The 27,310-nt window shown below is 52.2% G+C and overlaps 1 protein-coding gene across 1 annotated transcript in view; it reads right to left on the bottom strand.

Moving 5' to 3' along the window:
* The window catches only part of CERK (ceramide kinase), a 53,098-nt gene that overhangs the window by 22,817 nt on the left and 2,971 nt on the right, over positions 1-27,310 (bottom strand). The window contains exons 3-4 of the mRNA XM_036867491.1: positions 4,996-5,109; positions 4,159-4,281 (exon numbers count right to left, since the gene is read on the bottom strand). Of these exons, the coding sequence (XP_036723386.1) occupies positions 4,159-4,281; positions 4,996-5,109 (237 nt within the window). The remainder of the gene's footprint in view (positions 1-4,158; positions 4,282-4,995; positions 5,110-27,310) is intronic.

Consider the following 27,310-nt stretch of genomic DNA (forward strand, 5'->3'; position numbering starts at 1 on the left):
CCTTTTACATGATTCCATTTATGTGGCAGAACTAACATGTGGCAACAATGACGAAAAGAAACAATCAGACTGGTGGTCGTCTCTGGACTGGCCGGGGAGGGTCACGAGGAAACTGGGGTGATGTTAAGTCTTACAGGGTCTGGGTTACACGGGTACACGTATGTTTCAAAACTCACTGATTTACACTTACCATTTGTCCATTTCACTGTATGTAAATTCTACCTCCGAACTGAAAACAAATACTGACCTCTAGGTCATGACACGCGTGCTGAAGGGTCATGCCCTGATGTCTGTCACTTACTTGGAAACACAGCAAACGTACCATTAACTAATGGATGGGCAGAGAGACACAGACAAAGCAAAACCAGCAAAATGTTAACAACTGCAGAATGTAGGTGGTGGGTGTATGAATGTCTACGGTACAATTTTTTCAATTTTTCTGTATGTTTGAAAATCTTCATAATAAAATATTGAAGGTAATACACAGTAGAGAAAAATCAAAGCCAAAAGTCTATTCTTTGAAAAGATTCATAAAATTGATAAGTCTCTAATAAAACTGATAAAAAGGAAAAGGGGAAAAAACACAAATTAACAATATCAGGAATGAGAAAGAGGACATTATTTCAGAACCTACAAATATTACAAGGAAACTGAAAGGATTTATTAAACTTATGCCAATAAATTTGTAAATTTTTATGTAAGAGACACATTTCTCAAAAAATACAATTTACCAAAAGTGACAGAATAAATAGAAAATCTGAATAGTCTGATATCTAATAAAGAAACTGAAGCCATTAATAAAAGCCTTCCCACAAAGAAAACCCCAGATGGTTTCACCACTTAATGCTTCCAAATATTTAAGGGGAAAAGTAGCCTCAACATTATAAAAATTCTTCCACACGACAGAAAAGAAAGAAGCACTTCTCAACTCTGTGTACATGACCACTGTAAGCTTGACAGCAAAACCAGACAAGCACATTTACAGAAAGGAAACTCATAGGTCTATTTCTTCCCTGAGCCTAGGTGAGAAAATTCTAAACAAAATAGCATCAAGTCAAATCCAGAAATGCACAAGAAGGGTAATACATCATTACCAAGTAGGATTTATTCCAGGAATACAAAGGCTTTTATACAAAATACAAGGAGAAACCAATGTTTTTCAACACGTTAACTCAAAAAGAAGAAAATCATACAATCATCTCAATAGATGCAGAAAAAGCACTTATCAAATTACGCATCCAATGATGATTTTTTAAAATTCTCAGAAAACTAGGATTGGAAAGGAACTTCTTTAATCTGGATTTTAAAAACTTACTTAAAAAAACCTGGGCCTTCCCTGGCGGCCCAGTGGTTAAGACTCTGCCCTCACTGCAGGGCGCACGTGGTTCGATCCCCGCATACCACGCAGCGTGGCCAAAAAAACCTAAGAAACATCATTCTCGACAGTGGGATGTTGAAAAGTTTCCCCCAAGATCAGGACTAAGACCCTCCCCGCTGCACTGGAGGTCCAAACCAGGGCAAGAGGGTAAGAAAAAGAAAGAAAAAGGCATAAGAACTGAGATGGAAAAAAACAGAACAGTCATTATTCACAGCTGACAAAAAGAATCATCAAACTATTAAAATTAATCAATGAATTTAGCAAGGTCATTGGATGCAAGGTGAAATACGAAATCCAATTCAATGTCTATATATGAGCAAAAAATAAATAAAAAACAAAATAATAGCACCACAGGGCGGTGGGGAAAGGACAAGCTTTCCCACAGATGGCACGGGGTGAAGCAGATATCTATATTTAAGGAACGTGAACCTTGACCGCTTACTTCACGCTGCATACACACATCACTTCCAAAGGGACTCTGCAGCTCTCAAAGCGAGAGGTGGAGCAAAGCTTTGAGAAGAAACCATCTTCGTGGCCTCGGAGCAGAAAAGCTGTCCTAAATAGGACACAAACTAGCCACAGAGTTTTTAAAAAAGATAAACAGAGCTACGTAAATATTAAGAATGTCCATCAAAAGAATGGAATGAAGAGAGTGAAAACACAAGCCATCCAGTGGGAGACGGTATCTGTAATTCAAAAATCCAGTGAAAGATTCAGATCTACAATATGTAAAGAATTTCTACACATCATTTAGACAGACAGACAACCCAACAGAAAGATGGGTAAAAGACTTGGACAGACACCTCACAAAAGAGGATCTCCAAATGGCCCGTAAACAGAGCCAGTGAAGGTGACAAATGCATTCCTATCAGGGAAATGCCAATCAAAACCATAATGCAAGACTGCTAACACCCACCCGAGTAACTACAATTTTAAAGGTGTGGTTAAGGTGTGGGACCAGCAGAGCTCCGGTCCCCTGCTGGTGGGCGTGGCCCCGGGACCTCCAGTTGGGGAGGCAGCGTGGCCGCGTGCACTGAGGCTCAAACACGCCACCAGCCCAGCAAGTCCAGTCCCACGCGTGTACCAGGAGACGCGTGCGGGCGAGTTCAGAACAGCTCTGCTCACAGCGGCCACGCCAGGAGGCCATCCAGTGGCCATCAGCGGTAAAAGGGCTGCACAACCGGCCACTCATCCCCTGGGACACCACGCCGCCCAGAGAACGGGCCACCCGCCCCGCACGTGGCGACAAGCTGCCGGAGAGCCAGACACGGGAGTGTCGGCTGTGATCCGACCGCATGAGTACAAAACGAACCCAGGTGTTTGAAGTCAGGTGATCGTCACCTTTGGGGAGCGATGGCAGGGGCCCTGGGGCTCCGGGGGGCTGGCAGCGTTGTCTCCTGATCTGTGTGCGGGTTACCCGAGGGCACTCAGTGTGTGAGAACTTCTTTGTGTCTAGTTATACTTCAGTTAAACATTCCGGAGTAACACGAAGTGACAGAGCAGCTGAAAAAACTGAATTACAGAATATTTTTAGATAAAAGTAGACTATAGCAGATGCACGACTGTATAGGTTTTTCTGCGAAAAAAGTCCCATTATTCAGTGGGGGGCAGGTTCAGAGGGCTTTCTCTTGGAGTTTGAACCTCCAGAATCATCCTGATCCAAAGACTCAAAGTCTCATGAAAACAACCGGAGGACAGAGGGGAGAGAGCAGGTGAGGATGAGGAGGGAGGGTCAGGAGGAGGGGGGAGGTGGCGGTAGAGGGACTGAGGCAACCTCCCAGCCAGACTCGTTCAGAAGTCCAGCGGACGAGCAGAGGACAGAGCGCCAGCGATCCGAGATGGAAGGAAAGGTCAGGGTGCACTGGTTGCACGGACGGCGGGGGACCAAACGCCCCATCCCGTCCCACAGAATCAGACGGCAAAACGCAGAATCCAAGTCCCGCCGCCCAGATGCTAAGCCAAACACGTGCTTTTCCAAGCCAGGAAGTCTCTCTGAAGCTGCTGTGTGGGAAATACCTTCCTCAAACAAATTATAATTCACTTTTTTTAATCTAGATGGCAAATTAATTTTAAAAGATATAAAACCAACCTAAACACATGCTCTTTCTTTTCTATGGCTGAAGTCTGCACTGAGTTGTCAAGACTGTGTATTACGATTATATCCAAACAGATTAGCAGAGGCGCACTACTATATACAGGATGGATAAACAACAAGGTCCTGCTGTATAGCACAGGAAACTATATTCAATATCTTGTAATAAACCATAATGGAAATGAATATATGTATATGTATAACCGAATCACTTTGCTATACAGCAGAAATTAACACCACATTGTAAATCAACTATACTTCAATTTAAAGAAAAAAAAAGATTATACCCAAACAACATGAAATAGTGTTCCAGATACAAAATGAGTTGACACCTACCGTTAAGTGTGACAGACAGACTCTGGCTGCACACCAATAACTCACAGCTCAGACGTTCAGACACACCCCAGGGGGACAGAGGTGCCTTCCCCAGGCACCTGGTTTAATCCTCCATTCACTGCTAGTGCAGACATTATCACCCCATTTTCCAGGAAAAGAAACCCAGGCCCAGAGAGCCAAGGGGCCTGCCCCGAGCCTCGCGGCTGTAAGTGAAGGTGCCAGGCCCTGGGGGCCAGGCTCTGGGCACCACACTACGTGGTCCTCTAAGCAGTAAAGCGTTCAAAAGCCACAGCGACCCATCACATCCGCCTTGGTTACAGGGAGCTGGGCCGAATACAAACCACGCACGTACTCAGCTTCTCCAGTAGCTCCCTGAGGGTCTGCAACCACAGGTGGCACAGCTGCTCCTCAGGACACCAGAAGGTCACCTGCGCCCACCTCCAGCGGTGCCGCCGGGCCCTCCTCACACGATGCACTGCACAGAGAACACACGCCGTGAGCTCGCGGCCCTGCGGACCGGGGAACGCGCTTCCCTCACACTGACCCCAGGTTCACACTCAAAGCACCCCAATGGTCCCCTTTTCTTCTGACTAGTAACTTCCAAGGTATATTAGGGAAAAGATCCTAATTCTCAGTTCTTTTAACCCATATAAAAAAAACAATAAAAAATAAGAAAAAAATGAATATTAAAAGTAGAGCTTGGGACTTCCCTGGTGGCGCGGTGGTTAAGAATCCGCCTGCCAACGCAGGGGACACGGGTTCCAGCCCTGGTCCGGGAAGATCCCACATGCCGCGGAGCAGCTAAGCCCGTGCGCCACGACTACTGAGCCTGCGCTCTAGAGCCTGTGAGCCACAACTACCGAGCCCACATGCCGCAACTACTGAAGCCCACGCGCCTAGAGCCCGTGCTCCACAACAAGAGAAGCCACCGCACGGAGAAGCCCGCGCACCGCAACGAAGAGTAGCCCCCGCTCGCCGCAAGTAGAGAAAGCCCGAGCGCAGCAACGAAGACCCAACGCAGCCAAAAAAAAATAAAAAATAAATAAAAGTAGAGCTTGGAAAAAATGATATAAGGACCTTTCTATAAAGATAAACCAAGGACACAATGAGTTTGTTAAACAAGTGACAAAAAAAGTTCCCTTTCATGTAACCTGCATGGAATTACTGAGGAACATTCAGGCCACGTTACCTGTGAAAGCATAAGGCTTTTCCATTTTCTGCCATTTTCCACTGGTGTAGTGTTTCCCATTAATGTCTGTTTCTTCAACGGTGATGATCTCGGAAATAGGCACAGAGCAGGCATCTGTAAAAACACCACAGTCTCACGTCAAGAGGGTTCACGGAATTCACGTGAACACAAGGAATGCCACTCCAAAGTGCTGGGAAACATTCTGCTTTAAAATTCATCAGACATCCAAAAGGAAGAGGACAAGTTATACGTAATTTTAAAATTCAGAGCTAAATAAGTTTGGGAAACTCTATGTCATCAGAAGATGGGACGTCTTATCCACAGTCACCAAATGGAGGCTGTGAATTTTCCAGGCCAGCTCCTGTATTAAATTTGGGGAAAGATGTCCAAGACCCAGTGCCTGTGTTCAGTCTGGCTCAGAAATCAAGTGGGAAAGATGCACATAACAGACCCAGGACCACAGAGTGTGCAGGTGAGTCAGGGCCACACCAAGGCAGCGCGGGGGCGGGTAGAGGGCTCTAGAAAGGCCTGGTGGGTCCAACCATCCACTAGGATGCAGGAGAAAGGGGAGACTTGGGTGGACGTAGGGATGACAGCACAGGACATCCTCCACCATGGGAAACCCAGTCATAACTGCGGACACACAAACAGCTGTGGGAAACGTGAGGTGACAGCTTGTAACGGCAAGTGGGGCCCACAAAGAACCCTCCGAGGACAGCACAGGGACTGGGAAGCAGAGAAGTTGGAAGACAAGCCCCCAGTGTGGACAGGCTGCGTTCCCAAAGCCCACCGGTGACGGCTGGTGGGAGTCACCATCTGCCTTTACACAGACGAGCATGGCAGTTCCTGGTTAGGCCCCAGGTTGGCTATGAAACCTGCAGTATAGCTCTCCCCACCTTCCACTACATTCAGCTCACCCAAAGCTTCATCTGCTGCTTGGGTGAGAAGAAAAACAAAAATAGGTAAGGAGGATATACTATTTTATACGCACACTGCTGTTACATGTAACAGATGTGGTGAGACAATTATTTTCTCGAAAAAGGGACAGAGGTCCATGGGGACGTGAAAAAAACATCAACACTATCTGCATCCCTAGTCGATTGAGGAATGACACCAGCAGAATCCTGGGGTCTGGCTGGAGGCCGTCCTGGGTGAGTCTGTGCCTGGGGCAGGGACCTCCAAAGCAGGACTTGGCGAGTGACCGCCTCCATCGGCCCCTCCGTCTGCTGGGCCAGGAGCTCAGCCTGAACTTCACGACAACACACAGGGCTCGTCGTGTCAAACTGGGAGGGGTTCTGGAAGCTACCCGATCAAGGTGAGAGGGGTCCAACACGAAACAGGTTCCTTTCGGCCTCCCTCGCCCGCTGACCCCGAGGCCACGTTCCTCTGCACCCTGCCGTGTGTCCCTTCACGTTTGCAGGTCAGTGTTGCACCCTGTTCTGCAAAACCCTTATGTCTAGTTAGGAGGCATCGAGAATCAGAGAGTTCCTGAAAAGTTATGCGTGACTCACAGGGTAACCCGCAGAAAGAGTCTACAAATTAGCAATCTCTAGCCTTGTGAATTTAGTTTGACTGGAAGAATCAATCCCAGGCCACAGTGGAGGCCACTGGCTGTCCCCTAAGGGGAAAGTGACACCGTAGTCCCCTGGTCAACCTCCCTGTGCTGGCACGGAGAGGCTTCCAAGCACAGCAGTGCACGTCGTGTGAACGCACCAGGTATAAATTATAAATTCATGGATGTATAAATAGATATTCTTAGAGGAGCATCTTGCACAGAGTTGGTGCTGGGAACTTGGGGGTCACTTTCATTTTCTGCATAGTATTAGCATTTCTCTCCCTTTGCTTGCATTTTGCATAATCCTGCACTGCATATGGGATTAGATAAAAAGTCAAAGTCTTCTGTAAAAGATCGTGTGATGAGAGGAGACGCGGTAGAGTTACTTCCAGACCAAACTGCACCTGGCCGGCGGCCAAATCAATGCCGGCAACGCATGCGGACGCAACTCACTGGCAGACGACGGGGCCCGGAGCACAGCTGGCCGCCTCGCGCCACGGCCTGGCCGCCCCACCTGATTCGGGCCAGTCTCTGCACACAGAAGGCACGTCCCTTGCTGACTCCCCACTTCCCAAGCTGCTCCGGCCGCCCTCGGGAGTCGCCCTCGCGATCTGAATCCTCCTCGTGGTCACCGGGCTGACTGTGGCCCTGTCGGAGGATCAGTGGCCAAGGCTCGCGGGCGTCCCCTCTCTCTTTATAAAGTAACAATCCAACACCCACTTGAAGCAAACTTCCGAGCAGAACGTTCTGGAACAGACGGGGACCTCTGAAGGAGAGGAGGACTCGAAAGCCGCCCGACCCCCTGGGAGCCTCCCTGGCCCAGGGGCCCCCACTCCGCACCTCTCTGCGGTGGGCCGTCCCGTCACGTCGGGTTTGAGCAGCGCCCCTGGGCTCCAGCCACTAGTGCCGGCGCCTCCCCTCCCAGCACGCCGGACATTGGCCAACGCCTCCCGAAGGCAAGGGCGCCGACTGAGAACCACGCTCACAGGGTTAGCGTGCTTAGCAACCCTTCTCTACACAGAGAGCAGGGGGGCAAACTGAGGCCAGGCTTGGGGCCATGGGGGACAGGCAGACACCTGTCCTGCTGACCCTGACCACACCCGCATCTCAGAGCCCCAGGAGTGCACCTGGCCAGTCACGTCCACGTCCCGCAGGTGCCTCACACCCAACCGTCTACATCTAAACCCATCTTTCTACTCCTCCACCCGCCCCCGCATCCCCCAGCCCAGTGAAGGGTGCTGTGTCCACAGGCTCGGGTGCCCAGCAAGCCAGGCTCCTCTCCAACTCGGGCGGCCACCAGCCCTCCCGCTGGGGTTCATCCCCCCAACTGAGCCGCAGACGTGTGAACGCGGCTCTGCTCTGCCTGGACCTTTCAGTGTCTACCCCCTGCCGCTCAGCACGCGGGTTAATTCAACACCCCAGGCTGGGCATGCGGCTGCCCGTGCCCTTCCGCCCCTGCCCGCCTTCCTGGCAAAGCCGGCGGGGAAGGGGGTGGCTATCCCCTGCAGGGGCCGCTGCCCCCCACTTGATCTCATTCTAACTCCCACGCCTACCCCTGCCCTGATCAAACAAGCATTTGTTTTAACTGCTGGATACTAACCCCCCATACATAGACATGCCTACAACAGAACTTGAAGATTTTCAACCAAAGTCCAGCCAAATTAGAAACCACCTTGCAGGAGCATTGCAATCTCACTGGCAGCACTTGTGAAAACCTCTCTGCTACACTAAATTCCTAAACCAAAGCGACTTTTTCTGGGTGATTTTTCTAACATTGCTGAGATGAAAAAGGGAGTCCACCTGGGGCAGCGGCCACCCCGGGGACAAACGGAGCCTTGGGCACCCCCATGACAGATCGGGCCGATGGTGGCCATCCCCGACCAGGAGCCAGTCCTCCATCCTCTCGGGGACTGAGCCGGGGGAAGAGGATTGGGGCTCCCTCCACCTCCTTTCACGCTTGGGTAAGATCACACGAGAGGCAGAAGACCCCCGAGGCCCCCCAAGCCAGGCAGGAGCCCCCGGCCCGAGCTCCAGGCTTCAGGCGCCGCTCGGATTCGGTGACCCTCCCAGGCTGGCAGTGCCCACTCTGCATCACAGAGGATCTCAGGCTTACAAGGCCTGCCACTGTGGGATCCCCAAGGTTCGAGAGAACAATGGGACATACCAAGCGTCCTAAGTGCCACCGTTACCAAACCAGGCTCGTCCTGCCAGACACGCAGCAAGCCAAATGCAGACACGCCGAGGTCAGCAGCAGAGAAAGGTTTACTTCCAAGGCAGCCACGCGAGGAGGCAGGAGAACAAGCCTCGGGTGCGCCTCCCCAAAGGCCAGGGGCTGGGGTATCTTTGGGACAAAGCAGCAGGGTACCCGGGGCGGGGGAGAGCGTGGGGGAGGGTGATGGGGGAACAGGTGCGTCATCGTGTGCAGGTGTAACTAGGCCACCGGCCTCTGCACAAGCAGAAATGGGGGCGCTGAGCACCATCTGAGGGTGAAGTTTTCGGCCCTGTGATGTTAAAAGGTCAGCAAGCAGACACAGACGCAGGCCCAGTTGGAGGGACGGTGGTCCTATCTAGTCTCAACCAGATCAGCTGGAACCAGACATAGCTGATCCCAAGTTTCAGAAAACAACTTGGGCAAACATCTTACTATTTACGCTCTGTACTGCTTGGAGGGCGTGCAAGTCTGAAAACGACCTTCATCAGTGGAGGCAGGTGCAACGGATCTGACGCAGAACCCACGGCTTCAGCAGCTGACATCCCCGCTGCCTGCCTGCCTGCCAACACAGACTCCCTCCCTCTCTGACTGCAGGCCCCGTGGGGCTTCTCTCCCGGCTCCGCGTGTGTGTATCCGCGTGTGTATGTGCGTGTGTGTATGTGCGTGTGTGTATCCGTGTGTGTGTGTGTGTGTGTATCCGTGTGTGTGTGTATCCGTGTATGTGCGTGTGTGTATCCGCGTGTGTGTATCCGTGTGTGTGTGCGTGTGTGTATCCGTGTGTGTGTGTCCGTGTGTGTATGTGCGTGTGTGTGTGCGTGTGTGTATCCGTGTGTGTGTGTATCCGTGTGTGTATGTGCGTGTGTGTGTGCATGTGTGTATCCGTGTGTGTGTGTATCCGTGTGTGTACGTGCGTGTGTGTATCCGTGTGTGTTGTATCCGGTGTGTATCCGTGTGTGTGTGCGTGTGTGTATCCGTGTGTGTACGTGCGTGTGTGTATCCGTGTGTGTATGTGCGTGTGTGTATCCGTGTGTGTGTATCCGTGTGTGTGTGTGCGTGTGTGTATCCGTGTGTGTGTATGTGTAGCTGGGGAAGGCAGGGGCCGAGCACACCCTGTGCCACAGCTTGGTCCTGGCAGAGCCGGCCCGCTGGGTTCTACAGGACACACTGTGGCTTCAGTTGGTCCACCCATCCAGCTCTGACGGGCATCTCCTAACTCTTCCCCAGGCCCCCTTACCTAGACTCACCGCACACCCTCGTGTGCCAGCTGTGATGGAGGGCTTCATAGAACCACCAAGAAAACCAACCCACCGCAAGATGGCTTGGACGTAACTGCCACAAAAATATTCTCCTGTCTTCTCAAACTGGTTACTCCCCAGGAACTTGCTGCCACACCTCTGAGCACGAAAGTCACCAAAGAGTTTTAATCACAAGCAGCACGGTCCCCACAGGGCATGTGTTTTACAAGCGCATCCCGGGGACACACTGACCCAGTGCCACGAGGCAGCAACTCACGCTGATACTGGGAAAGGATGCTTACGATCTGAGGGGCAAGTTGACGAGGCTCTGAGAACTTGCGTCCCGTCACAGTCTGAAGGGTCTTGAACATTTAAGAGAGAAAGTCTCATCATGCGAGCAAACAAAACGTGCTCTGTGCCGCCTTCCAGGTGCCCAGTGGGCAGCGCCAGACGTGCTCCCCACACACCTTCCCCGGGTCCTCCCGAGTGGGCAGCGGGCTCTGTGCTGGGTGCACACCACAGGGACACTGAAAACATCCATCCCGGGTGTTCTCTGTCTTCGTTCTAATGTGGTTTCAGTTACCTCTGGTCTTGAAGACTCAATTTGGAATCCAACAGAAACAAACTGTTTTATTACCCTCTACAGACATTACAAATTTTGAGAAACAAAAGGCAATGTTGGTCATAATACAAAGAACTAAAGAGATACTATGTATTAATGGCAAGAAGACTATCTTTCCATGGAGCACCATGTATTACCTCCATGATAAAAGTATTTAAAAAGAAAACGAAGTACAGAAAGAACCATTTGTGTCCAAAGAGTAAAATGCAGTAATGCGGTCACAGATCATCACCACCCGGAAGACGGTGAGTGTGTCTGCAGTGAAGAGGACGCAGGGCGGGAAAACACAGCCGCGGGATAAAAACACACATTGTTCACGAGAAGGGCTTTCTTCCTTCTATCCTTCCCTAATTGGGATATTAAATTGCATGTGGTACAACATTAAAGTTTAGGATACGTGTGATTGAAGTATAGTTTAGGAGAGTTTTTTAAGTTTAAAATTGAAATTTTAAGTAGCATCAACTTTTGCAATGCTATAAAAACTGAGCAGATTTGAAATAAAGAAGACAAATATAGAAGAGGCAAACTTTTGATAAAATTAGGAAAAAACCCATAAAATTTGAATACCTATTTGATATTTTTATTTTACACTATTAAACATCTTATAAACCTAATCTCCAGCTATGATGCTAATTTTGGTCATTTTTATTCATTGATAATAATAAATTCTACAACTTACCTGACACATTCCAAATTCCAAAAGAAGTAAAGCATTTATAAGGCTTTACTGGAATGTATGATCACAAATAACTTGCTTGGGATGTAAAGTAAGTATGTTCTAACCACACACTCAGGGACCACCTCTGTCCCTCAGCCAAGCCGCTAGTTCCCAGCCTTGCTCCCTTTTCTGGGAACGGTCTGTCTATACACCAGGTACGCCCTGCCCACACACACGCCAGATACACACACACACACACCACATACACACACGCCAGATACACACACACCCCCAGATACACACACCCAGATACACACACACACCCCACATACACACACACACACACGCCAGATACACACACACACCCAGACACACACACACCCCCCACATACACACACGCCAGATACACACACACACCCAGATACACAACCAGATACAAACACACACCACATACACACATGCCAGATACACACACACCCACATACAAACACACACCACACACACATGCCAGATACAAAAACACACTCAGATACACACACCCAGATACACACACACACACCACATACACACACGCCAGATACACACACACACACACACGCCAGATACACACACACACACCACATACACACACGCCAGATACACACACACACCCAGATACACACACCCAGATACACACACACACCCCACATACACACACGCCAGATACACACACACACACGCCAGATACACACACACACCCAGATACACACACACCCCCCACATACACACACGCCAGATACACACACACACCCAGATACACACACACCACATACACACATGCCAGATACACACACACACCCAGATACACACACACACCACATACACACATGCCAGATACACACACACCCCCAGATACACACACCCAGATACACACACACACCACATACACACATGCCAGATACACACACACACCCAGATACACACACCCAGATACACACACACACACACCACACACACACGCCAGATACACACACACACACAGATACACACACACCCAGATACACACACACACACCACATACACACATGCCAGATACACACACACACACACAGCCACCTGACTGGCCCGGGGCTTTCTGCTTCCCAGCTTAACCCCATCTCCTCGGGGAGGCCTCCAGGTCCCCCCTCACCAGGGTGTCAGCCTGGCCTGCAGTCACTTTTCTGCCTCCTACTAGGTGGCATTTCCCTGAGGGTGGTCTTACTTGCTCCATTCAGAGCTGTGTGTGTCCACACCCGTCACCTCACACAGGGCCTGGCCAACCCGAGTCCAGCCCTGGTCTCCATGTGTCACGCTTTGTCACATGAGTACGCTGCTTTACGCCGGGCATAATAATAGTGATAGTAATAATAATAATTGCCACTTGTGAGGCCAACTTTGTGCTAAATGTATAATCTCGTGTAGTCCTCACAAACAACCCAGAAGGTAAATATCATGATCCTCACTGCACAGAGGGACTCACAGAAGGTCTTCCAGATCCTACTCCTACTGAAGCCTGCAGGTCAGAGAACTCGTCCAAGCCACCGGCAGGGCCAGGACTCGCTTTTGGCAAATCTATCAAAAAATGTTTCCTGTCAGGCAGAGGTTAAAGAGAGCCTGCCAAACCCAAACACCAGGGGGGGACCGAGGCAGAGGCGCGTCCTCTGCACCCACAACCAAGGGCCCCCCTCAACTCCAGTGTGCACGACAGGCAACCGAGTGTGGACGCTGACAGCCACAGACCCACTCAGAAATTGGCGAAGAAAAAGACCTTTCTTTCCAAAAGACAAACAATAATCAAGCAGCCGTGTAGAGCAAACGGTTGGAATATCTTTAATTTTGAAGGACTTAAGCTTTCACTCACAAGAATATCCTTATCAGTAATATATCAGGATAGGTCATTTTATTAGGTTTTGCACATTTTATAAAACCATACTCTAAATAATTTGGATTTCTTCTTAGAATGCGGCTCAAGTGAGTTAGAACTGCCAACTGAATGACTAAGATCAACTCCCTCTTCTTTCACTTTCAGATCCTTTGGCCAAACTTGAACGTGCCTCTCTCTGTGTTTCAGTTCAGTTTCAGCATTAATTTTTCTTTCTAATAATAAAGCAATCTATTTTAAGGGCCATTACCACCGGTTCAAATATAATAATTGTCACCAACTCAAAAAAAAAAAAAAGTTCTCTCATGCAGTAGAATCCTTTCCAAAAATGGACTGAAATTTGGTAATCAAACCTGGGCTGGAAGTTTCAAGGTTTTTGCTGACAAGAGATGCGATTCTTCTGTGCTCCCCTCCCCAAGAAGTACGACTGTGCCTCGTACTCTCCCACAAGGGTGGTGACCGAAGGGCCACCGTGTTCCAGAGGAACCACAGGCAATGCCCGCGGGACAGGGTGCCCACGCTGCAGGCCCGCAGCTCTCCCGGGACAGCTGAGGACCCCAGCCGCTCTCACCACCGTTCTCGGTTCTGTTCTACCCTTTTCAGTGCTCACTGTGACCCACGAACGCTGAGTGTGCTTCACGGCTGTGACTCGGGGGGAGAAAAGTCCCTGCTGTCTGTCAATCTGCTTATCTTACAAGTTCCTGCATGGCCGAGCGCGCAGTGGCCTCCGTTCCCCCAGGAGAGCGACCGCCCGTGTGTCAGCGCACACGTACCCCGTGCTGGTGGCAAGGTGGCCAGGGTCCCGCAGACATCGAGGAGGCCAAGGGCGACCAGAGCAAAGACAAGTTCACAGTCAAGGGCACAGCTCCGCTCCCAGGACACGCCATCCGCGTGAGAGGGAGCGCATGGGACAGGGCAGGGCAGGTCCCCACGGAGCACCTGGTGCATCGTGTCACAGCCTGAGACGCACGTCCACGGGAACTAGACGGCGATGAGGCCAGAGAGAAAAGCCGGGGAGCTGGCAGCCACGCAGCCCCACCCCGGGGCACCAGCACCAGGGCCCCTCCCCCGAGGAAGAGCCCGAGGGTCTGAGCTCACACCGCCCGACCCCCTGCGCAATTACGCACGTGAAACGCGCCTCCCGGCAGCTCAGCCACCCGAACACGTGCGGCAGGAGCAGAGCGCCCCTGGGTGAGAGCTCCCTGTGGAAAGGAAGACCAGGGAGCCCTCCTGCCCACAGCTCACCACCTCGCAGAGTCCAGAAACACCACGCGGAAAACAAATTCACTGGACCGTGGTCACCGCGCTCACACTGCCCCGCCATCCCCGCCAGCGGGCCGCTCTCATCTGCGACACGACACCGTCAGGTCCGGTGGGCAAAGCTGAGCTGCGACCTGACCTCCCAGACCCGATCCTGCAGATCCACGTCAGGGTCGAAGGCAGACGCCCGAGGCGGCAGGCGCGGCACACCTTCTCCAAGGCCCTGCGGGGTGGGGCCCCTCCCTCCACTCATCAACACCTGCTCCGGTTTGACAGTGAGAGTCGGGAGAGCCGGCCGGCGTCACGAGAGACCCCACAAGCCCAAGAGTCACATCACGATCACTTAGTGACCACACGGCCACACTGTCCCGGCACCTGGGGGAGCGGCGTCCCAGGCCCAGCAGACGACAGGTTTTGGACGTGATCGGGGAGGAGGGGAGGGGTCATGGGTGGAGGTGCCCTTGGGAGGCAGCGGAGGGCCACAGGCCCGGCTGGTTTCAGAGACGCCCGCGCGCCAGCTACCGCCCCCCCGCGGACAGAACCCCACGGCCCGCTGGGGCAGGTCGCCGACGCCCCTGCTGGACAGACGAGCAAACAAAGGCACCGAGGGGTGGGGGACCTGCTGGTCGCTGACGGGGCCAGGACAGATCCCGGCAGGCCGGGCTTGTGGCGGGCCGGGGGAGCCGCGGAGGCCGGTCCAGGCTGCTGCTCCGCCCCTGCGCCCGCTGCCTCCTCACTCAGCAGCCTTCCCTGGGCGCCTCCACGTGCGGCCTTAGATTACAGGATCTTCGGGGCTGGATTATGTGACATCACCGCCACCCGCGACACCAATTCAGAACAGGAAAAGGCCACAAGGAGAGGGACAGACTTAAGTGGCTTCACAAGAAGGGAAGAATTTGGATTTCCAACGAGAGCGAGGCATTTTGAGGACTAAACCTATAGACCAGTTTTCGATCTCTCTTCAAGCATTACACATTTTCTCCTACAGCATAAACGTCACAAAGTACTTCTCCACTCCGAGACGTGTGCCCGAGACCTTGTCACCAAGACAACAAACCACGGCCTCGAGCACCTGCCACCTGCCACGGCCCGTGATGGCAGGTCCACACCTGCCCCAAATCCTGCGGGGGCGACGGAGGGGAGCACGGGGACTGAGAGGTGGACGCTGGGTAAGCACCCTCCCCCTCTGCATGTCCACACACCCCACTAGACATTTCTAGAACAGTCTTCCAGTTTCAGTCAAAACAGGCAAATCTTGAAGGTAGCTACTTCTCAGGCACCCTACCCAACCCAGGCAATCCCCAGTGGCTTTTCTCATACAGAAAAAAATTTGTCTTCTAACTCCACAGAAACAGGAAATTCGTCCGGCAGCTTGATGTTTCAAGATCGTGTTCGTGAAGCTCCACGAGGCGGTGGGCGGGTGGCACCCAAGCGCCCCGACCACCTGGAGGCCACAGTCCTGGTCACAGCACACAGGCAACATCACTCAGGGATACGCCAGAAGCTTGGATTTTTTGGTGTGAAATCTCCTGACTTAAAATGTTGACTACAATTCGAAAAGGAAAAGAAGACCTCACTGGACAAGTCAAAAAATATCTGTGGGCCAAATTTAGCCCAAGGGCGACCCATCAGCAGCCCCCCCGTGAGGACAATCTGTAGTTACTCTGACCCTACGGATTACAAATAAAATTGTATCACCCATAATGGCTATCATTTCACCCAGTCTAGCCTGACACACACAAAAAATTTAAGTAAAATTAGATTCCTGTCACTTTGGAAACAAAGCTGGAAACAAACCAACATAGCTCCTCTTCGATGTTTTACAAGCTCGGTAAGGCTGCGCAGCTGCCACTCCAGGGTTACTTGTCTAGAAGAAGAACGGCAAGTCCTACAGACTTATCAACAGCAGGTCACGTTTCTATTAGAACAATAATTGTTTCCACTGAATGATCTAGTTTAATAATTAAATTTCCATTTGTAACTATTTCTTATTGGTTTTTTGTTTGTTTTGTTTCGTTTTTGGCCACACTGCACAGCATGATACAGGATGTTAGTTCCCCCAGGAGGGATCTAACCCATGCCCCCTGCAGTGGAATCGCAGAGTCTTAACCACTGGACCGCCAGAGAAGTCCCTTACTGGTTTATTTCAATAACACAATAATTTCAAACAAAACTGTAAGTATGTCCTAGTTACTTTAGCCCCAAAGTTCCTGATGCGCAGATGAGGTGCCGGTCAATTATAATTTACTTGACCCAGTACAGTGTGACCTCTGACCCTTGTCTGCACACCCGCAGTGGCCAGCACGTCACCAGGACACCAGCCTGGGAGGGAAGCTGGTGTGCGTGTCCCATGCGCTGCAGGGGCCCTGACCGTCTGCCCACCGCTGCAGCTCCGGCAGCTACCCGGGGCTGCTCACAGGAGGAACCCTCCCCCACAGCAGCCTCCCACCTTTTCACCTCTTCTGACCCGAAGTCGAGCCTGGCTCACAAGCCCACCTTTCCTCACTCCGGCCAAACAGCAGTCCCCACTGTTGACCAGAAGGACCGACAGTGGATCCAGAGTAGAAGCCAAGGCTGGAACTGGGCCCTGGCGCTTCCCAGCTGTGTGACCTTGGGCAAATGCCTAGCATCTCTGTGCTGAGTTACCTTCTCTGTAAAATGGGGACACGTGAGAATGAAAGGATTCTCACCTAAAGTGCTGAGAAGAGGGCCTGGTGCCCGGCCGCCCCACATGTGTTAGCTGTTCTTAGCGCTCGCCACGGCAGGGCACAGGTAACATCTCTTACTACGACTCGGGTGCGTGGGGCTAAGTGTCCTCAGAGGTAATCCTGTCCGAGACACTCTGTCCCCTTAGGCTCAAGAAACTCCAGAAGGTGGCAAGTGCCAGCTGGCGTCCTCACCAGCCAGGGACTGTACAGGCCCTAGGAGGGAAGCACGGGCTCTACAGAAAAGGGCAGGTGTGGGCATTCAGATAAGGGGCCGGGGATCGGAGGACGAGGGAGGGCACCAGGCACCCTTCTGAGGAAAAGCGGCCCGACCAGTTTAGCTGTTTATAGTCAGGTTTACGGAGAAGCAGCGGGTGGGGGCAGCTGGCGGGGGGAGCCGGCAGGGCAGGCCAGGGGCCCGCCTGGAACCCCACGGGCTCCCTGAGTCTGTGGGCTGAATCACTGTCCAGCTCAGTTGAGTCTATTTTTAAACCTTTCTAGATCATTCCAGGCACAAAATCTTTGGAATCCTTAGGCCCTAAAATATTTCACGATGTACTTTTCTCTTAGAAGATATTCAATTATCAGGTATATCATGGTTTATGCTAAACCTTAACACACGTGAGTCACCAAGGCTCACGAGTAACCATTAAAAAGCCCAGGCACTGCGCCCGAAGCTGCCCCACCACGCTCCACTCACGGGCTCAGCACTGCTACGGGCCCACGCAGCTTCAGACAGGGAGGCGGTGCCGGGACAGAAACCCCGCCCTCTGGCAGGTATCGGTCGGATGTGGGGAGGCCTCTGAGAAACGACGCAGTTGATATACGTGTTTTATCAACTTATCCAGAGTCATAAATGCTATGGAAAAGGCAGCGGAGCAGGTCCACGGGGCTCGGGGGCTGCAGCGGGGTGGGATGCCTCACGGACAAAGGCTGATGGCAACCTAGGAGCTGGGCAGAGGCCCTGGGGCACGAGCATCCCTGCGGAGCTTCAGGACAGGCAGAGGCCAGCAGGGCTGGAGCAGGCGGAGTGCAGAGGCAGCTAAGGACCACGGAGCTAAGGACCACGGAGCTAAGGACCACGGGGCTAAGGACCACGGAGCTAAGGACCACGGAGCTAAGGACCACGGAGCTAAGGACCACGGAGCTAAGGACCACGGGGCGAGGCGGCGCCGGAGCCTAGGAGGGCGGCAGTCCAGGCAGCCCCGGGCAGGGACGAGCGGCTACGGAGGCTCACCGCCTTGGACTCTCATCTAAGATGCCTCACGGCTCCGGGGCGCCCCTGCGGAGCTGTCGGGTGAGGCACAGACAGTACAAGGAGTCAGGAGCACGTGTTTCCGTGGACCCAGACCTCTGAGGCAGCACCGCTTCTGGCAAATGAGCCTAAAGCCCCGGCCCTCGGACCCCCTTCCACGAAACATTCTCTATCAGGCCTCCCAGGGCCCTTGGGTACCAGGGCAGACCCGCTGCAGGCCTGGCACCATCCACCCGGGCCCCCAAGACGCCATGCAGACCTGGGCCAAGGGGTCCCTGGGAAGGAGGGAGCCAGGCATGCTCCAGATGGAGGCCTGGGAATCAGCGGCTTCGCGGATCGGGTGCGGTCTGATGTCCACTGGTTTCCTGAGAAAGGCTGCACAAGGCGTGTGGCCAGAGAGGAAGCCGAGACGCGGGGACTGCTGGGGCCACAGGCTGGCGGGCAGGGAGGGCGGCCCCTTTCCACCCAGGAGCCGCTGCTCACACACAGGCACACGTGCACACGCTCCTGTGCACACACTCACACACGTGCACCTGCCCTTTGAATGGGGCGTGGAAACAGGATGCAGACCCCACACTGCTGACACTTCGCTGTCGTCCCCACGTGAAGAAACGTCATCAACCCGGTCCGGAAAGATAAGGCATCACCGTGCCCTCCTGACTCAAAACCCGGAGACCAGAGCAGCTCCCGCCCATCCTGAAACAGTCCTGCCTAAGAGGGACTCGCTACCACCTTTGTCGCACTTTGGCCTTTGACCCCGGCCACTGCAGGGAGAGCCCAGCAGTCCTGGGGCACCAGCGGCCTAGCGACCTGGCCAAGCGTCCGGCTCCAGGTGGCCCCGGCCCTGCCGCCCTCGGGGCTCTGCTCCATCAGCACCTGCGACAGGACTGGACCTGGCCCTTCAGGAAACGCCTCTGCCACACCTGCCTGGGACAGGGTTCTCCTCGGGTCCCCAGGCTGTAGGTTCAGGGGACGGGTTGCACTCACCCTGGACCTGTGGACCGTATACCGTGGAGCCAACTCTGGCACAACTGCGTTTCCACACCCAGGAAACAGCCCGTCCCCGATTCCCACTCGCACAGCCACCGGCTCCTCCGACCACGTGCTACCCCGTGCGAGCACCCCCAGCCGAGTGACCAGGAGGCGTGTGGCGCCCCCGCCCCCGGCCGCCGGGGGCTACAGCCAGACTGACTCCTGCTCCAAGAACCCTGCTCTCCCCCCACCTGCCCGCCAGGAAAGGCAGTGGGCGCTGCAGAAACGGACCCCGGCAGCCACGTCCTTGCAGGGGGCGTACCCCAGGATCTCAGCATCCGAGCTCTGGAGCAGCCCCCCCACCTGCCCCCGACTGCCGTCTCTGAACTGGGGGCAACGTCCGAGCTCTGGAGCAGACCCCCACCTGCCCCCGACTGCCGTCTCTGAACTGGGGACAACGTCCGAGCTCTGGAGCAGCCCCCCCAGCTGCCCCCGACTGCCGTCTCTGAACTGGGGACAACGTCCGAGCTCTGGAGCAGCTCCCCACCTGCCCCCGACTGCCGCCTCTGAACTGGGGACAACGTCCGAGCTCTGGAGCAGCACCCCCCAGCTGCCCCCGACTGCCGTCTCTGAACTGGGGACAACACCAGATGGCTCCAAGGGCTCTGGTGAGGATTACTTGAGGCGGTAAGCACAGCACTACAGGCACGAGAACGTCAGTCTAGACATACACAGTGCCGACCAAGATGAAGAAGGCGCACAACCGCCTAGCCCTCCTCTGATGGTGACCTAGAGGTCTGGACAAGATGGGAGGGAGACAGTTAACTGAAGGCGCCAAAAGCAAAGAGCGGCGGGCCAGTGGCCAGAGCAGCACCCACGCAGAAGGAGCGGCGCCCTGCAGTCTTCCAGAGCCTTCCTCTCCTCTCCATCCCCAGCTCTGAGCCAAGGGCAGCCTGAGATCTAGAACGGCTCGCTGGACGCGGACAGCGAACACCCAGTCCTCTGTCCAGAGGAGCCAGAGCGTGGCCGGCAGGGCTGGGGAAGGGCGTCCTGGCTCTGCCCGTGAACTGACACACGCCAGGCTCCCTCCCGGCCTCTGCGTGCTGAACCGCGGGAAGCACAGAGGAGCCTTGGGAGCCAAAGTGCCAAGTGTGCCAGCTCCCCGGCCCCGGACTCACCCCTGAGTGACAAACACCAGGGTGGCCCCCCGCAGCGTGAAAAAGGCCTTGAGAGCTGGACTGATGTGGAAACCCCTCCCACAACGTGAGACCGACTTGCCGTCTGTGTACAACCAGGCTGAGCACCTGCCTAAGAAAAGAAAATTCTCCAAAGGACTTTGATGGGACCCAGAGCCTTACAAAGAAATATGAAAAATGTCCAGGGTACAAAATTAATCAGCACACCAAGAACCAGAAATCGCTGACATGCCCAAGGGAAAGACAGTCCACAGACGCCCGGCCTGAGATGACCCAGATGTCGGAGGCATCAGACAAAAACTTTAACGTGGTCGGTATAACCATGCTCGGTGAGGTACAGCTGAACATTCTTAAAATGAACGGAAAGATGACAGAAGTTCCCAGGGGAGAAAAATAAACTATTAGAAGGAACCAAATGGAAGCTTTAAAACTGAAAGTACAGCATCTGAAATAAAACATCCACTAGCTGGGCTCAGTAGCGGAGTGGGGGTGACAGAGGAAAGCCAGTGAAGCTGAACAGGTCAGTAGGAATAATCTGTTTTGAATAACAGAGAGAAAAAACGTTTTTAAAAATGCACAGGGACCTTCCACTGCTGAGATGATGGACAAGGTGTGCTTTTCCCTGTTCCTCCGCTGAGCCACGTGTCACACAAACGCAGGGAGACTCTGAAAGGTGGGGAGAAGGAGGAAGCTGGCCGGGGACCTCGGGACCAGGGAAGGACAGGGGGTGAGTTCCCTGGGTTTCCTTTTGCCTCATGCATCCCAGATTTGAAGAATCCAGCAACCCGGAAATGCCAGTGGGTACAAACCAAAAACCCCAACAAAGAGTGCCCTCTCTGGCCAAAGGACCAGGGGAAGGACAGCCCAGTAAGACAGGAAACTTCTAGACAAACAACAAACACACCGAAAACCTGGCCCCATGCCCACACGCCAGCAAAGTCCACCTGGGAGCCTAGACTTCCACCCTCAGGGGTGTAGGGAGGCACCTGGCACTCCCCACCAGGGTGGCGTGAGGCAAGGCACGCAGGGAGCCAGGACTTTCACCCCAGCCAGCTGGTAACGAGCCTCGCTCCCCACAGGGGTCGGTGGAGACAAAGAGGGAGGGGACTTCACCTTCACTCAGCAGTAGTGGGGTGGTGTCAGGGGAGACCTAGGGGAAAGTCAGGATTTTCACCACCACCCACCTCCACCCACCCAGGTGTCAGGAGACCCTTGGAGAGCAGTTGCGAGGCACCCCGACCCCTTCCAGCCAAGGGGGTCTCTGTGCAGGCCTAGTGGGGGGCCGGAAGTCCTAGCCCACCCAGCATCAGTGAGGAGCCCCTCCCCCCCCCCGATTGTCAACAGGGCCGCGGGGAACCTGGACTTCTTCCCCCACCTGGCAGTAACTAGTCTCCCTCTTCCCTGATGCAGCAGTGTCAGAGAGGGCAAGCTAAAAGAGGAAATTTAAATAAGATCCAAAATTTCATAACACAGTACAAAAATGTCCAGGTTTCAATCTAAAATCAATCACCATGCCAAGAACTAGGAAGATCTCAAAATGAGAGAAAAAAAGACAATTGCTGGATGCCAACACTGAGATGACAAAGATGTTAGGATTGTCTGACAAGGACCTTAAAGCAGCCACTGTGAAAAGGCTTCACGAACAATTACACACTTGAAACAATTGAAGACATATAAAGACTCAGCAAAGAAAAAAGTCTTAGCAAAGAAGTAGAAGACATAGGGACTTTCCTGGCAGTCCAGTGGTAAGGAATCCACCTTCTAATGCAGGGAATGCGGGTTCGACCCCTGGTCGGGAAACTAAGATCCCACAGGCTGCAGGGCAACTAAGCCCATGAGCCACAACTACTGAGCCCTTGCGCCTCAACTAGAAGGCCCGTATGCCACAAACTACAGAGCCCACGTGCCCTGGAGCCTGTGCACCACAACTAGAGAGAAGCCCGCATGCCTCAACAAAGATCGCGCATGCCGCAACTAAGACCCGATGCAGCCAAAAATAAATAAATAATAAATAAATCTTTAAAAAAGAAAAAAGAAATAGAAGATATAAAGAAGATCCAAATGGACATTTTAGAACTGAAAAATACAGTAACCAAAATAGAAAACAAACAGGTGGACTCAACAGCAGAACGAAGGGACAGAGGAAAGAATCAGTGAACTGGAAGATGGGACAACAGAAATGACTCAAATTGAACAGCAGAGGAAAACAGAATTAAAAACAAAAACAAAACAAAAAAACACAAAACGAACAGAGCCTCAGAGACCTGTGGGATTATAATGGAGGATCCAACATGTGTGTCACTACAGTCTCAGAAGTAGAGAAGGAGAGGGGCTGAAAAAGTACTCAAAAAATAATGGCTGAAAACTTCCCAAATTTGACAAAAGGCATAACCTCAAATATGATTAATACAAAGAAATCCAGTCCAAGACACATTACAGTCTGGATTCTGAAAATCAAGTACAAGGAAAAGAATGTTCACATCAGCGAGAGAGAAACAACACCTTACCTACAGGTGAGAAAAATCTGAATGACAGTGGATTTCTCCTCAGAAACCATGGAAGCCAGAGGAAGTGGCACAATATTTTTCCAGTGCTGAAAAGAAAAGAATGGTCAACCTGGAATCTTACACCCAGCAAAAATATCCTTTAGGGATAAAGGAGAAATTAAGACATTCTCAGATGAAGAAAAACTAAGAGAACTTGTTGCCAGCAGACCTATCATAAAAGAAAGGATGCAGGAAGTAGAAATGAAGTGATAAGAGTCCCGGGGGGGGGGGGGGGGGAAGGAAGAAAGAACAGAGTAAGCAAAGATATGGGTAAACACAATAGGATTTCCTTCTCTTCCTGACTTTTCTTAATTATGTTTCCGGGTGGAAGAGAAAATTATAACACCAATGTGGTTCTAAACGCATGTAGAAGAAATAATTAAGACAATTTCATTATAAAACGGGAGAGTAAAGCGATGCAGAGAGGTAAGGTTTCTACACTTCACTCAAACTGGTAAAATGGCAGCACCACAAGATTGGGATGAGATACGTATATATAGACCAATATCTTGGGCAACCACTCCACCTCTATACAAAGAGGTGCACTCAAAAACAGTACGGATATTTTACCACAATAAACAGCTAATAAAAAAGATGAAGATAGGGCTTCCTTGGTGGCGCAGTGGTTGAGAATCTGCCTGCCAATGCAGGGGACACGGGTTCGAGCCCTGGTCTGGGAAGATCCCACATGCCGCGGAGCAACTGGGCCCGTGAGCCACAATTACTGAGCCTGCGCGTCTGGAGCCTGTGCTCTGCAACAAGAGAGGCCGCGATAGTGAGAGGCCTGCGCACCACGATGAAGAGTGGCCCCCACTTGCCGCAACTAGAGAAAGCCCTCGTACAGAAACGAAGACCCAATGCAGCCATAAATAAATAAAAATAAATAAATAAAATTAAAAAAAAAAAGATGAAGATATATAGACAAATGGAATTCTAAAAAAATATTTTTAAGTAATTCACAGGAAGGCAGGGAAAAACAGAGAAACGAAAACCAGAAAACAAAAAATAAAATGGCAGACTTAAGCCCTAATATATTTACATTAAAAAGACATAGATTGGCTTACTTAATTAAAAAACATGAGTCAACCCTATGCAATCTAAAGAAACTCACTTCAAATCTAATGATGTAAGCAGGTTGAAAGTAAAAGGATGGAAAAGACGTGTGGAGCAGGAGTGGCCGTGTCAATCAATAAAGTAGACTCCAGAACAAATACAATGATCAGAGACAGAGAAGGGCATTACACAACGAAAAAAGGGTCAATCCAAAATGAAGACATAGCAATCCTGAATGTGAATGCACCAAACAACAGAGCAGGAAAACGCATAATGATGAATAATGGTTTAGAGCAGGGTCGGCAAACTGCAGGCCAAATTCAGCTTGCTGCCCGCTTTTGTAAATAAAGTTTTATTGGCACACGGCCACGTGCATTCACTCTCATGCTGCCTACAGCAGCTTTTGTGCTAAAACAGCAGAGCTGAGAAGTTGTGACCCACAGAGCCTAAAATAATTGCTATCTGGCTTTTGAAGAAAATGTTTGCTGACCTATTTTAGAGTAACAAATAAAAGTTAACCTTGGAATTATCTCAGATTACGATATTTATGACCACGTTCGCCTACTGTTAAGTCATGTAACCTGACCATAACTGAGGCAGGTGCCTAGAGAGACAGATGGCAGGCAGGACTGCTGTTTTCCTGACATCTGCTTTCGCAACCACAAAAGCCGGTACGTCTCTTCCGACGGTGAATCACATGCAAATCTAGAATGAGATTCTATTTTTTTTTCTGAAACAGGAAGACAGGATTGCCATTTATTTCCTATTCAAATATACTGAGATTCCTCCTATCAAACTGTGCAGGTCGTTAGCTTTACATCATCTGACACTATCTACAGCACTTCTGACTTCCTCACGGAGCATAACTAAGACACATCAAGGGATACTGAAACACAGGACTACAGGATCTGTGGTGTTTACGCTTTAGGGGATTCTGTAGAATTTGTGGGCTTTACACAAACCATTCAGCTTCCCAGCCACTTCCAATGGTTTTGAACCCACATCCTCCAGAGAAAAGTCAAGGTGCTGGGAGAGCAAACAGCAAAGCAACCACTCCCCCCCACGTTCTCCTGCCAGTGGCAGCGGTGACCCCTGGACATGCTGCATCCCACACAGCCGGAGCCCAGTCCCGAGGCGGCCTCCGCTCACCACGTGGCCAGGGGCAGGCCACACCTCACCTCCCACATGAGGCCATCCACACAGGGTTATTCAGCACCTGCCGTGCACAGGCACACGAGGAGCCCCGGGAGAATGGGGACGGGGACACGAGGAGGGGGTCATCAGTATCTTAACAAACACATAGAAAATATATCTTCTAAAGCCTAAACCACAGTTCCTTAAGTACCTGTCTTTTTCCTTAGGACAGATGATCAAACGTGGCAAAGTCACCAAACTATACACTTAAAATGTGTGAATTTTACTGTATGCAAATTATGCCTCAATAAAGTTCACATTAAAAAAACCATGTTTTAAGAGAGTAAACAGTAATATGTATATTTGCACAGAAACAAACACCAAATATTCACTGCTGAAGGTTAAGACTAAGGGTGATTCTTTTTCTGTGTGTTTTTCTGCGTTTTCTAGATTTTGCTAAATCAACATGAGTTACTTTTGTGAGCATAAAAAAAACTTTTTAAGTATCTGTGGCTTCCCTACCTTTTGCTGGGCACTGCGTAGGGGTGTTGGGGACACTCTGTAAATACAGCAGTGACCTACCCAAGGAGCTCCCCATCAGCCCTGGGGCATCCCAGGTTCGGGGGGAGCTGCCAGAGGAAGGGGAGGGTTTCCTTCACAGGTGGAGCCTGGGCACTGCCCCACCCCACCCCAGGGTGCCAATACACTCCTCCCAGCCCCAACTCTAAAGGAACACATCCAGAGTCTCTTTTCCTGAACCCCGGGGTACAGCCCAGATGCAGTTTCAGTCTGTTTCAAGCTGAACTAGCCCGACCCACTGTGAGAAGGCTGGGTCCGGGTTTCCTGTTTTCAGTCTGCCCCACTTCCGACCAGGCTGGCGCCCCAGAGCCTCACAGCTTCCTTAAGAGCAGCTGTTCCTGGGTCCAGACAATGCTGCCCCCTGAAATCCGGGTCCCTCCTTTGCTCTCAACCGCTGAGCCCCCTCACAGATGAAGGAGCGTGGGCCTGGATTAAAAGCCAGCTCCCTTCTGTACGTTACAGTCAATTGCAATCAGTTCACAACTTCCATTTTTCCCGTCTGAAAACAGGAGCGAGGCTGTGGAGAGACCGAGCGGGTCAGATGAAGCGGCTGCACCCAGTGCACGCGGCTGCCCCGGGGCAGGTCCCTCCCCTGTCCTTCCTCGAAGGTGATCTCAATTCACTCCCTGCCCCATCAGTCTGTTTTTGCACAACCCTCCCCTCCCTTCCCTCCGCGGCCAAGCCACGGTCCATCCTGGCAAGCAGACACACCTGGGACTGCGGCAGGCTGGGTCCTGCCACTCTGTAACTGAATCAAATGTCCCGTGGACTGCTTCCCGTCTCCCTACTGCCAGGGCTGCTCTCAAGCATGGAATCATCTGACTCAGACGCCACTGCCCTGGGGATGCAGCTATGAGGAAAGCCCCGAGCTGCAGCAGCTCCGTCCCTGCACTGCTGACCCAGCGCTTTCCCAGGGTGGTGGGCTGCACAGGGGGTGCCAGGGCTCCCACAGCCCCGGCCTCTCCGGGGAGGGGACCAATCTCGTGCATACCAGTCCCTGTACAAAAGGGCCTTCACGGTTTGTAAGAGTGAAGCAACCACCGTCCCAGGGAAGAGGGCAGGCAGCTGTGCCAGTGAGGAGCCACCCCGAAGCACACCGCCCAAAACCGAGGATCTGGGGACCAGAAACCATAACAGCAGCCGGCTGAGGATGCCAACGCCGAAAGCAGGCAAGGAGTGACCTCCCCACCGAGACATCCCGGACGGGCGGGGTCTGTCCAGTGTCCACATGGCCGCTGTGGCCTGAGGGAGGCCACACCACCCGGTGCACAGCAGCTGGAGTTGGACCCACCACGCCTCAAACCCGGGTTCAACCACTAGTTGGGCCGGTTTCTAAAAGTCTCTATATCCGTAAAATACAGGAGAAGCTGCCCCGCAGGAATGCATCATGTTTGAATGGGATACAGGGCAGAAGCACAGTGGCTGCGCCCAAG

Source organism: Balaenoptera musculus, chromosome 10 (genome assembly GCF_009873245.2).
Source record: "Balaenoptera musculus isolate JJ_BM4_2016_0621 chromosome 10, mBalMus1.pri.v3, whole genome shotgun sequence".
NCBI classification, from domain to species: domain Eukaryota; kingdom Metazoa; phylum Chordata; class Mammalia; order Artiodactyla; family Balaenopteridae; genus Balaenoptera; species Balaenoptera musculus.